The sequence below is a fragment of the Chiloscyllium plagiosum genome, unplaced genomic scaffold, assembly GCF_037043375.1.
Source record: "Chiloscyllium plagiosum isolate Xiang-an unplaced genomic scaffold, Cpla_swu_hap1 HiC_scaffold_31, whole genome shotgun sequence".
NCBI classification, from domain to species: Eukaryota; Metazoa; Chordata; class Chondrichthyes; order Orectolobiformes; family Hemiscylliidae; genus Chiloscyllium; species Chiloscyllium plagiosum.
The window spans coordinates 1,302,257-1,316,152 of NW_028270169.1; the positions used below are offsets into that span (position 1 = coordinate 1,302,257).

At 52.0% G+C, this 13,896-nt stretch overlaps 2 protein-coding genes across 16 annotated transcripts in view; both read left to right on the plus strand.

The window, feature by feature from the left end:
• ncor1 (nuclear receptor corepressor 1) overlaps positions 1-5,402 on the plus strand; it is a 411,320-nt gene extending 405,918 nt beyond the window's left edge. For all 15 annotated transcript variants that reach the window (XM_087977100.1, XM_087977101.1, XM_087977099.1 and 12 more), the window contains one exon: positions 3,723-5,402. In XM_087977100.1, the coding sequence (XP_087833226.1) occupies positions 3,723-3,907 (185 nt within the window). In that variant the 3' untranslated portion in view covers positions 3,908-5,402. The remainder of the gene's footprint in view (positions 1-3,722) is intronic.
• A 4,509-nt stretch (positions 5,403-9,911) lies between these two features.
• zswim7 (zinc finger, SWIM-type containing 7) overlaps positions 9,912-13,896 on the plus strand; it is a 46,251-nt gene continuing 42,266 nt past the window's right edge. The window contains exon 1 of the mRNA XM_087977117.1: positions 9,912-9,996. The gene's annotated coding sequence lies outside the window, so the exon portion shown is untranslated. The remainder of the gene's footprint in view (positions 9,997-13,896) is intronic.

The window sequence follows — 13,896 nt, forward strand, 5'->3', positions numbered from 1 at the left end:
TCACAAACGTAGGTGGGGCGTTCCTGGACTAAGGGGGACAGAACGGTGTCATGGTAGGAAGAGATGAGTTCAGTGGGACAGGCGCGGGCAATGGGTCGACTGGGACAGTCAGGTTTGTGAATCTTCAATAGGAGGTAGAATCGAGTGGTGCGGGGTTTATAGATGATGAGGTTGGAGGCTGTGGTTGGGATATCCCCAGAGGTGATGAGGTTGTAGATTGTCTAGAAGATGATGGTTTAATGATGGGAGGTGAGGTCATGATTAAGGGGGCAGTAGGAGGAGGTGTCTACAAGTTGGCGCCTGGTCTCAGTGGTGTAGAGGTCGGTACTGCTGCGCCCTCCCTTGTCTGTGGGTTTGATAGTGAGGTTGGGGTTGGAGTGGAGGGCTGCGCATTGTGAGGGCAGGGGGTTGGAGTGGGTGAGGGGGTTGGACAGGTTGAGATGGTCGATGTCACGGCAACAGTTTGAAATGAAGAGGTCAAGGGTGGGTAACAGGCCGACATGGGGTGTCCAGGGGAATGGGGTGTGTTGGAGGCGGTAGAAGGGGTCTTCGGTGGGTGGGCAGGTGTCCTGGTTGAAAACGTGGACGCAGAGGCAGAAGCAGCGGAAGAAACGTTTTCTCAGCTACCTTCCACCCCCTCCCAGTTATCTCTCAGCCCCAGCCCACAAGCTTCATTTCTGATGAAGGGCTTATGCCTGTCAATTCTCCTGCTCTTCGGATGCTGCCTGACCTGCTGTGCTTTTCCAGGGTCACACTCTCGACTCTGATCTCCAGCATCTGCAGTCCTCACTTTCTCGTACAAAATTCTGAGGGGGCTTGACATAGGAAATGTTGATAAGATGCTTCTACAAGTAGGAAAATCTCAAACTAGGGAATATAGTTACAAAATAAGGGGACACTCATTTGTGAGTTGGCAGCAACAAAACACCCATGAAAGCTGCAGATGGTTATAAAATATCCACACTCCATCTGGTCAAACATACGTGACTTCAGATCTCTTCCCCCACCCCTACCATTGTCACTCATATCGAACAATTGTAAAGAGTGCCATCAGGAATAAATTAGATGACCAATTAAATGGTGATTTGTTGAAACTTTTCCACCCTTCATGCTTCTTCCTATTTATGTTCAATATGGAGGATACTGATCCATCAGGCAGGGGAGGATGGAGACAGGCTAGGTAGTAATCAGTTGGAGGTTTCCTTGCTTGGTTTTCATTTAATGCCGTGGACTTCATGGGGCAAGAATCAATGTTGAGAACTCCGAGGGCAACATCCTCCTAAATGTATACTACAGTGCTGCCACATCTTGTAGGTATGTCCTGCTATTTGGATTGTGTCTGTACTGTATGATTCTGTGAATATGATTGTTAGGCTGTTCATTGACTAGTGTCTGACTAATCAACCACTAGTTTGGAGTAACATGGAGGCCAGACCACATAAGAATGGCAGGTTCAATTGGGGTGATTGAGAGTTATAAGGTAGCCAGGAAGGACCTGAAGAGAGAGCTAAGAGCAGCAAGGAGGGGACATGAAAGGTCCTTAGTTGGTAGGATTAGGGAAAACCCTAAGGCTTTCTATAGGTATGTCAGGAATAAAAGAATGACTAGGGTAGGAATAGGTCCAGTCAAGGATAGTAGTGGGAGGTTGCGTGTGGAGGCTGAAGAGATTGGGGAGACATTGAATGAATACTTTTCGTCAGTATTCAATCAGGAACAGGACATTGTTGTCAATGTGAGTACTGAGTCACAATTAAGTAGAATGGATGGCTTTGAGGTATGTAGAGAAGAGGTGTTGGAAATTCTGGAAAGGGTGAAAATAGATAAGTCCCCTGGGCCTGATGGCATTTATCCTAGGATTCTCTGGGAAGCAAGGGAGGAGATTGCAGAACCATTGGCCTTGATTTTTATGTCCTCGTGGTCTACAGGAGTAGTGGCAGAAGATTGGAGGCAAGCAAATGTGGTTCCCTTGTTCAAGAAGGGGAGTAGGGATAACCCTAGTAACTATAGGCCGGTGAGTCTCACTTCTGTTGTGGGAAAAATCTTAGAGAGAATTGTAAGGGATAGAATTTATGAACATCTGGATATGAATAATGTGATCAAGGATAGTCAGCATGGTTTTGTGAAGGGCAGGTCGTGCCTCACAAACCTTATTGAATTCTTTGAGAAGGTGACTAAGGAGGTGGACGAGGGGAAAGCGGTGGATGTGGTGTATATGGATTTTAGTAAGGCGTTTGATAAGGTTCCCCATGGTAGACTACTGCAAAAAATACGGAGGTATGGCATTGAGGGTGAGTTGGCGGTTTGGATTAGGAGTTGGCTGGCTGGAAGAAGACAGAGGGTAGTAGTTGATGGCAAAGGTTCATCTTGGAGTGCCGTCACTAGCGGTGTTCCGCAAGGATCTGTTTTGGGACCATTGCTGTTTGTCATTTTTATAAATGACCTGGAGGAGGGGTTAGAAGGTTGGGTGAGCAAGTTTGCGGATGATACGAAAGTCGGAGGAGTTGTAGACAGTGAGGAAGGATGTGGCAGGTTACAGCGGGATATAGATAAGCTGCAGAACTGGGCAGAAAGGTGGCAAATGGAGTTCAATGTAGCTAAGTGTGAGGTGATTCACTTTGGTAAGAGTAATAAAAAGATGGGGTACTGGGCTAATGGACGGATACTTGGTAGTGTGGATGAGCAGAGGGATCTTGGTGTCCATGTACACAGATCTTTGAAAGTTGCCACCCAGGTAAATAGTGCGGTGAAGAAGGCATATGGCGTACTGGCTTTTATTGGTAGAGGAATTGAGTTCCAGAGTACTGAGGTCATGTTGCAGTTGTATAAGACTCTGGTGCGGCCGCATCTGGAGTATTGTGTGCAGTTTTGGTCGCCATACTATAGGAAGGATGTGGAGGCACTGGAACGGGTGCAGAGGAGGTTTACCAGGATGTTGCCTGGTATGGTAGAAAGATCGTATGAGGAAAGGCTGAGGCACTTGGGGTTGTTCTCATTGGAGAAAAGAAGGTTTAGGGGTGACTTGATAGAGGTGTACAAGATGATTAGAGGTTTAGATAGGGTCGACAGTGAGAATCTTTTTCCACGTATGGAGTCAGCCATTACAAGGGGGCATAGCTTTAAATTAAGGGGGGGTAGGTATAGGACAGATGTTAGGGGTAGGTTCTTTACTCAGCGAGTCGTGAGTTCATGGAATGCCCTGCCAGTAGCAGTGGTGGACTCTCCCTCATTATGGGCATTTAAGCGGGCATTGGATAGGCATATGGAGGATAGTGGACTAGTGTAGGTTAGGTGGGCTTGGATCGGCGCAACGTCGAGGGCCGAAGGGCCTGTACTGCGCTGTATTCTTCTATGTTCTATTTCCTTCCCTAAAAGACATTAGTGAACCAGGTGGGTTTTCCAACAATCGACAATGGTTTCATGGTTATCATTAGAATCTTAATTCCAGATTATTATATTAATTCAAATTCCACCATCTGCCGCAGTTGGATTTGAAACTAGGTCCTCAGAAAATTACCTGGATTTACAGTCTAGTGTAATACCACTAGGCCATTGCCTTCCCAATTAATTAAAATACTAATGCATGGATATGTTATGACATATTGTAAAACAAAAGTATAAATTCTTGTGTCATTGCGTTCTGTTTTCAGTTTTGTCAACAGTATAACCTAAAAATTTCACAAAGCAAAGAATGTGGATTAACTGCTTTATGTTTTGTTGCACAGGCTCAACTGCGTTCCCTTATAACCCACTGACAATGCGTATGATGAGTGTAGCACCAACATCGATTGCTTGTGCACCACCAGCCATGGGTCAAGCCAGCTCACATCCTCCAGCCAGGACGTGGGAGCGCGAGCCAGCTCCCTTACTCTCCTCCCAATATGAGACACTATCAGATAGTGATGACTGAATACAGTGCCCTGGCTACGGTTTTAGTAGTTTTTTCAGGCCTGCAGACCACAGACAAGAGACTCTCCTCGAGCCCAGCTCACCAAGTGATGAAGTAAAGGAGGGTTTGCTCACATAGGCAAATGCAAAGCAGTGTTAAGTCCTCAGATGAGCAGATGCTGGGTGGAGAAGAAATTGTGATCACAGATGCTCATGTAGAATTCACAATGAAAGACACTTTCTGCTCTCATTTGTTTGTTTAAAAACTGTCTTTAAATCATTCTTGTGTAATATAGAGTACTGTACCATTGTATCATGCTACCAATCTTACATTTTAAAAGATCCTGAAACAGTGAATTGACTGTTGTAAACACAGGAATTTCCCACCATAAGGTGAGCCCGAGTGACTGGTATTCCATATTCGTTGTAAATTAAGTTCCATTTTGTCTTTAATTATTTAGCAGCAGTGCTAAGATATTAATGCATGGATGTATTATGATTCATTGTAAAACAAAAGAATTGAAGGGAGTATATAACCTGGTTTTGGGCTCAGGAAGGGGCCTAAACCCAGTTACTGTGCACAATAATCACCCAAAGGGAATATCTTTTGCCTCCACCTCATGCTTCTCCCTTAATTATTTCAGTCATCTCTCCAACAAAATGAAATACTGTTTTAAAATCTGGGAAACGTAAGCAGGTCTTAATGTTGCTTCCACAAGTTAATTTGTTTTTCTTGTGAGTGTGGAGTGAAGGAATTTCTAATTTCTGAGAATGTTTAGTAGTTGGAATGAAAGTAGATATTCAGCATAAATGAAGAGTGACAAAGTTCTCAGTCACAGGTTCTCTTGTGCCATGCAGTTTTGACACTAGTGGCCTGACACTAGTTTCTGAGCTTCTGCTGTATTCACAGAACATTGTGAGGTTTCAGTGTCAGATTCCTGCACTTTGGGAATATGTCCCACAACTGCAGAACTGCATGTGAACATCAAAATGAATAAACAGTAAAAGTCTGAATGGAGGAATTGCTAAGAATCAACTAATTTCAAACATTACTGAAGTTGCTGTCCTGGCTGGGTACAGATTATTGGCCCCAGTGGAGTAAATGCACTAATTTCAGCTTTAAATCCTTTGACTGTCAGGTGTGCAGATTTTGAAATGCATGTTTATTTTCTTTTCTGATTCCTCAAAAAAAAAGTGTAAATTCTTTAGATGCTGAATGTTACACAGTAGAAATTGAGGCAGCTCCACAAATGATTCTTTGGAATGGAATAATGTTATCACATTATTTTCCTATGTTCAGGCCTGCGGACAGCCCTTGAAGCATGACATTTGCCTCCGATAGAAGTTGTATTTCATTGTTGCACTGTCTCTTGTAACTGCAGTCTCCCTTCCTGCCAAGTAGCCACTCCAGGCTAACGTCTACCTTTTAAATAGTTCGCCATTCCAGAACCACAACACATTCATGTAAATGTTTATCGAACTAAAATAAAGATGGCATCTGATTTCAGTCTTTTAAATGGGTTCCTTTTACTTTGATCATTTCTCAAACTATGTGATTTTACATAGGTATCGTATTTACAAACAACGTATAGAGCAGTACAGGCCCTTCAGTCCTCGATGTTGTGCGGACCTTCTAAATGCTCAGATCTAACTAACCTAAATACCCTACATTTTACTGTCATCCATGTGCCTATCCAAGTATCACTTAAATGTCCGTAATGTATCTAATTCTACTACCACTGCTAGCAGTGTATTCCACACCCACCACTCTCTATGTAAAGAACCTACCTCTGTCATCTCTCCTAAAACTTCCTCCACTCACCTTAAAATTATGCCACCTTGTGATTGCCATTTCCGCCCTGGGAAAAAGTCTCTGGCAATCCACTCTATTTCTTTCTCTGATCATCTTGTACATCTCTATCAAGTCACCTCTCAACCTTCTTCACTCCAATGAGAAAAGACCTAGCAACCTCAACCTTCCTTCATAAGACATGCCCTCCAGTCCAGGCAGCATCCTGGTAAATCTCCTATGCACCCTCTCTGAAGCTTCCACATCCTTCCTATAATGATGCAACCAGAACTGAACACAGTATTCCAAGTGTAGTCTAACCAAGGCTTTATAGAGCTGCAGCATAACCTTGCCACTTTTAAACTCAATACCCCTGCTAATAAAAGAACACGCCACATGCCTCCTGAACAGCCCTATCAACTTGGGTGGCAACTTTGAGGGATCTATGGACGTGGACCCCAAGATCCCTCTGTTTGTCCGCACTGCCAAGAATTTTGCCTTTAAATACAGGTGAGGTGACAGAGGACTGGAAGGTTGCTCATTTTGTACCCCTGTAAAAGAAGGGTAATAGGGATATTCCGAGTAACTACAGACCAGTGAGCCTGATGTCAGTGGTGGGAAAGTTGCTGGAGAGGGTACTGAGGGATAGGATCTATTTATATTTAGAAAAGAATGGGCTTATCAGTGATAGGCAATGTGGTTTTGTGCGGGGGAGATCGTGCCTTACCAACTTAATAGAGTTCTTCGAGGAAGTGACCAAGTTGATAGATTAATGTAGGGAGGAGGGACTTGGGGGAGGGGGGTCGGAAATGTGATAGGTGGAAAGAGGTCAAGGTGAGGGTGATAGGTCAGACTGGGGTGGGGGTGGAGCGGTCGGGAAGAAGATTGCAGGTTCGGAAGGCGGTGCTGAATTTGATGGATTTGACTGAGACAGGGTGGGGGGAGGGGAAATGAGGAAACTGGTGAAATCCGAGTTCATCCCTTGTGGTTGGAGGGTTCCTAGCCGGAAGATGAGGCGTTCTTCCTCCAACCGTCGTTTTGTTGTGGTCTGACGACGTTGCCTATCATCGTCAGACCACAACAAAACGACGGTTGGAGGAAGAACGCCTCATCTTCCGGCTAGGAACCCTCCAACCACAAGGGATGAACTCGGATTTCACCAGTTTCCTCATTTCCCCTCCCCCCACCCTGTCTCAGTCAAATCCATCAAATTCAGCACCGCCTTTCTAACCTGCAATCTTCTTCCCGACCTCTCCGCCCCCACCCCAGTCTGACCTATCACCCTCACCTTGACCTCTTTCCACCTATCACATTTCCGACGCCCCTCCCCCAAGTCCCTTTTATCTTAGCCTGCTGGACAAACTTTCCTCATTCCTGAAGAAGGGCTTATGCCCGAAACGTCGATTCTCCTGTTCCCTGGATGCTGCCTGACCTGCTGCGCCTTTCCAGCAACACATTTCCAGCTCTGATCTCCAGCATCTTCAGACCTCACTTTCTCCTCCAAGTTGATAGATTAAGGAAGGACTGTTGATGTCATATACATGGATTTTAGTAAGGCGTTTGATAAGGTTCCCCATGGTAAACTAATGGAGAAAGTGAAGTCATATGGTGTGCAGGGTGTTCTAGCTAGGTGGGTAAAGAACTGGTTGAGCAACAGGAGACGGAGATTGGTTGTTGAAGGGAGTTTCTCGAAATGGAGAAAGGTGACCAGTGGTGTTCCACAGGGGTCAGTGTTGGGGCCACTGTTGTTTGTGATATACATAAACAATCTAGAAGAGGGCACTGTTGGTATGATCAGCAAGTTTGCAGATGACACGAAGATTGGTGGAGTAGCAGAAAGCATAAGGGACTGTCAAAGAATACAGGAGGATATAGATAGATTGGAGAATTGGGCGGAAAAGTAGCAGATGGATTTCAATCCTGGCAAATGTAGGGTGATGCATTTCGGCAAGATTAATTCTAGAGGGAATTATACAATGAATGGAAGAGCCTTGGAAAAAGTTAATGGGCAGAGAGATCTGGGAGTTCAGGTCCATTGTACCCTGAAGGTTGCTGCACAGGTGGATAGAGTGGTCAAGAAGGCATATGGTATGCTTGCCTTCATTGGACGGGGTATTGAGTATAAGAGCTGGCAAGTCATCTTAAAATGATACAAGATATTGGTCCGGCCACATTTAGTATACTGTGTATAGTTCTGGTCGCCACATTACCAAAAGGATGTGCACACTTTGGAGAGGGTGCAGAGAAGGTTTAGGAGGATGTTGCCTGGTATGGAAGGTGCTAGCTATGATGAGAGGTTGAGTCGGTTAGGTTTGTTTTCATTAGAAAAAAGGAGATTGACGGGGGACCTGATTGAGGTTTACAAAATCATGAAGGGTATAGACAGGGTGGATAAAGATAAGCTTTTTCCCAGGATGAAGGATTCAATAACGAGAGTAACGAAACCGAATCACGGTTTCAAGCTGAGAGGTGGAAAGTTTAAGTGGGATACACGTGGCAAGTACTTCACACAGAGGGTGGTGGGTGTCTGGAACCCGTTGCCAGCAGAGGTGGTAGAGGCAAGCACGGTAGATTCATTTAAGATGAGTCTGGACAGATGCATGAGTAGTTGGGGAGCAGAGGGACACAGATGCTCAGGAATTGGGCGACAGGTTTAGACAGTGGATTTGGATCGGCTCAGGCTTGAAGAGCTGAAGGGCCTGTTCCTGAGCTGTAAATTTTCTTTGTTCTCTCAGTTCTTTAAACCCTGTAATCTGCATTCAAATTGGACCTTCTAAAATGAATCACTTCACACTTTTCCAGGTAGAACTCCATCTGCCACTTCTCAGCCCAGCTCTGCATCCTGTCAATGGCCTGTTGCAACTTATAACATCCCTCCACACCATCCACAACCTTCGTGTCATCAGCAAACTTACTAACCTTCATTAAGTTTGCGTCACATATAGACAGTGTGGTGAAGAAAACAACTAGCGTACTTGCCTATAAAATGTGGGGCGGCATGATTTTTCAGTGATTAGCACTGCTGCCTCACAGCACCAGGAACCCAGGTTCGATTCCTGTCTTGTGTGACTATCTGTATGGAGTTTGCAGATTCTCCCTGTGTCTGCATGGGTTTCCTCCGGGTGCTCCGGTTTCCACCCACTGTCCAAAGATGTGCAGGTCAGGTGAATTGGCCATGCTAAATTGCCCATAGTATTAGGTGCATTAGTCAGGGGTAAGTGTAGGGAAATGAATCTGAGTGGGTTACTCTTCGGAGGGTTGCTGTATACTTGTCGGCCAATTGGCCTGTTTCCATACCTCTAGGGAATCTAACTCACCCTTCCATTTCCTCATCCAAGTCATTAATAAAAATCACAAAGAGCAGAAGTCCCAGAACAGATCCCTGGGAACACCGCTGGTCACCAAGTTCCAGACTGAATACTTTCTATGTACTACCACCCTCTGTCTTCTGTGGGCCAGCCAATTCTGTATCCAGACAGAAAGGTTACCCTGTATCCCATTCCTCTTTACTTTCTGAATGAGCCTACCATTGGGAAACATATCAAATGCCTTCCTAAAATCCTATACACATACACTGCTCTACCTTCATCAAAGTGTTTTGTCACATCCACAAACAATTGTGAGGCATGACCCACCCATCTCAAAATGATGCTGGCTGTCTCCAATCAATCTATGCTTTTCCAAATAATCATCCCAGTCCTGATGTTCCTGGGTGAGTGAAGGAAAAGTGTCAGGGTGATGGCAAAATGAAAATTGGCAACAGCTTGTAAGATGCCACAATGCCATAGAAAGCCCTGTCATGGCTGTGGGAGCTGGGGTCTGTATGGGGGCGGGACTCTAAAGAGGATACTATATTAGAGTTGTTGTGGTTCTGTTCGCCGAGCTGGGAATTTGTGTTGCAGACGTTTCGTCCCCTGTCTAGGTGACATCCTCAGTACTTGGGAGCCTCCTGTGAAGTGCTTCTGTGATGTTTCCTCCGGCATTTATAGTGATTTGTATCTGCCGCTTCCAGTTGTCAGTTCCAGCTGTCCGCTGCAGTGGCCGCTGGGCTGTTGTTGCAGCTGATTGCTGTAGGAGTGATATGAGGGTGAACAGAGAGGAATGGAGAGAGGAGAGAGCTTGCAGGCGGCTGGGGGAGGGGCTCGGCGCGGACGGACAACAGCGGCATTCGCGCGGATGGGCGGGACCAGGGCGCAGAGGCTGCTGGGTATTGTAGTTCTGGTTCCGACTGGAAACTACATGGACCAGAATACTATGCGCGGGGCCTGTCCCAGGCCGAAACCTGAGGCGCTGACGGTGTGGGAACATCAGCGAAGCGGCGGGTAAGCAGCAGCTGTTCATCACAATGGCGACGGGTGAATTGTTTCATTAACTGAAGGTTCACCGTCAGTCAGCTTTGTGCCCAGAGGCGTCGCGACATTTGTGATTCCCCACACACCCCAACCCCCCCACACACACCCCAACCCCCCCCACACACACACCCCAACCCCCCCCCACACCCCCAACCCCCCCCCACACACCCCAAACACCCCCCCCCACACCCCCCCAAACACCCCCCCCACACACCCCAAACACCCCCCCACACCCCAACCCCCCCCACACACCCCCAACCCCCCCCACACACCCCCCAACCCCCCACACCCACACCCCAACCCCCCCACACACCCCCCCCCACACACACCCCAATACCCCCCACACACACCCCCAACCCCCCACACACACCCCAACCCCCCCCCCCACCACCCCAATCCCCCCCCACACACACCCAAATACCCCCACACACACCCCCAAACACCCCCCCCCACACACCCCAACCCCCCCCCACACACACCCCAACCCCCCCCCCACACACACCCCAAACCCCCCCACACACACCCCAAACCCCCCCCCCACACACACCCCAAACCCCCCCCACACACCCCAAACCCCCCCCCACACACCACCCCCAACACCCCCACACACCCCCAACCCCCCCCCACACACCCCCAACCCCCCCACACACCCCCAAACCCCCCCACCACACCCCCACACCCCCCCCACACCCCCCACCCCCCCCCACACACCCCACACCCCCCCCACACCCCCCAACCCCCCCCACACACCCCACCCCCCACCCCACCCCCCCCCACACACCCCACACCCCCCCACACACACCCCCCAACACCACCCCACCCCCACACACACACCCCAACCACCCCCCCCACACACCCCCAACCCCCCCCCAACACCCCCAACCCCCCACACACCCCAAACACCCCCCCCACACACCCCAAACACCCCCCCCCCACACACCCCAAACACCCCCCAACCACCCCACACCACCCCAAACACACCCCACACACCCCAAACCCCCCCCCACACACACCCCAACACCCCCCACACACACACCCCACACCACCCCACCCCCCCCACACACACCCCAACACCACCCCAACCCCCCCCCACACACCCCCAAACCCCCCCCCACACACCCCCACACCCCCCCCACACCCCACACACCCCCCCACACACACACACCCCAAACCCCCCCACACACCCCCCAAACCCCCCCCACACACCCCAAACCCCCCCCCCCACACACCCCAAACACCCCCCCCCACACCCCAAACACCCCCCCCACACCCCCCACACCCCCCCACACCCCAAACCCCCCCCACACACCCCAACCCCCCCCCCACACACACCCCAAACACCCCCCCACACACACCCCAAACACCCCCCCCCACACACCCCAAACCCCCCCCACACACCCCAACCCCCCCCCACACACCACCCCAAACACCCCCACACACACCCCAAACCCCCCCCAACACCCCCACACACCCCCCCACACACACCCCAACCCCCCCCCACACACACCCCCAACACCCCCCACACACCCCAAACCCCCCCCACACACCCCAAACCCCCCCCACACACACCCCCAAACCCCCCCCACCACACCCCAACACCCCCCCCACACACCCCAAACACCCCCCCCACACACCCCAACACCCCCCCCCACACACCCCAACACCCCCACACACCCCCAACACCCCCACACACACCCCAACCCCCCCCACACACCCCAAACCCCCCCCCCACACACCCCCAAACCCCCCCCACACACCCCAAACACCCCCCCCACACACCCCAAACACCCCCCACAACACCCCAAACACCCCCCACACACCCCAAACACCCCCCCACACACACACACACCCCAAACACCCCCCCCCACACACCCCAAACACCCCCCCCACACCCCCCAAACACCCCCCCACACACCCCAAACACCCCCCCCACACACCCCAAACACCCCCCACACACCCCAAACACCCCCCCCACACCCCCAAACACCCCCCCCCCCCACACACCCCAAACCCCCCCACACACCCCAACCGCCCCACACACCCCAACCCCCCCACACACCCCAACCCCCCCACACACACCCCAACCCCCCCACACACCCCAACCCCCCCCACACACCCCAGCCCCCCCACACACCCCAACCCCCCCACACACCCCAAACACCCCCCCCCACACACCCCAAACACCCCCCCCACACACACCCCAAACACCCCCCACACACACCCCAAACACCCCCCCACACACCCCCAAACACCCCACACACACACCCCAAACACCCCCCCCACACACCCCAAACACCCCCCCACACACCCCAAACACCCCCCCACACACACACACCCCAAACACCCCCCCACACACCCCTAACACCCCCCCACACACCCCAAACACCCCCCACACACCCCAACACCCCACACACACACCCAAACACCCCCCCACACACCCAAACACCCCCCCACACACACCCCAAACCCCCCCCACACACACCCCAAACCCCCCCCACACACACCCCAAACACCCCCACACACACCCCAAACCGCACCCACAAACACCCCCAAACCCCCCCCACACACACACCCCAAACACCCCCCACACACACCCCAAACCCCCCCCACACACACCCCAAACACCCCCCACCCACCCCCAAACACCCCCACACACCCCAAACACCCCACACACACCCCAAACACACCCCAAACACCCCCCCACACACACCCCAAACCCCCCCCCACACACCCCAAACCCCCCCCCCACACACCCCAAACCCCCCCCCACACACACCCCAAACCCCCCCCACACACACCCCAAACCCCCCCCACACACACCCCAAACCCCCCCACACACACCCCAAACCCCCCCCCACACACACCCCAAACACCCCCCCACACACCCCAAACACCCCACACACACACACACCCCGCACACACCACAAACCCCCCCCCACACACACCCCGCACACACCCCACACACACACACCCCAAACACCCCCCACACACACACACCCCAAACACCCAACCCGCCCCACACACCCTAAACGCCCCCCACACACCCCAAACACCCCCCCACACACCACAACCCCCCCCCCACACACCCCAAACCCCCCCCACACACACCCCAAAACACCCCCCCCCACACACCCCAAACACCCCCCACACACACCCCAAACCCCCCCCCCACACACCCCCAAACCTCCCCCCACACACCCCAAACACCCCACACACACCCCAAACACCCCCCCAAACACCCCCCCCACACACCCCAAACCCCCCCCCCACACACCCCAAACCCCCCCCACACACACCCCAAACCCCCCCCACACACACCCCAATACACCCCCCACACACACCCCAAACCCCCCCCCACACACACCCCGCACACACCCCAAACCCCCCCCACACACACCCCAAACCCCCCACACACACACCCCAAACCCCCCACACACACACCCCAAACCCCCCCCACACACACCCCAAACCCCCCACACACACACCCCAAACCCCCCCCACACACACCCCGCACACACCCCAAACACCCCCCCACACACCCCAAACACCCCCCACACACACACACCCCAACCCGCCCCACACACCCCAAACGCCCCCCACACACCCCAAACAGCCCCCCCCACCCCACACACCCCAACCCCCCCCACACACCCAAACCCCCCCCCACACACCCCCCCCACACAGCCCAAACACCCCCCCCACACAGCCCAAACACCCCCCCCCACACACACCCCAAACACCCCCCACACACACACACCCCAAACACCCCCCACACACACACACCCCAAACACCCCCCACACACACACACCCCAAACACCCCCCACACACACACACCCCAAACACCCCCCACACACACACACCCCAAACAC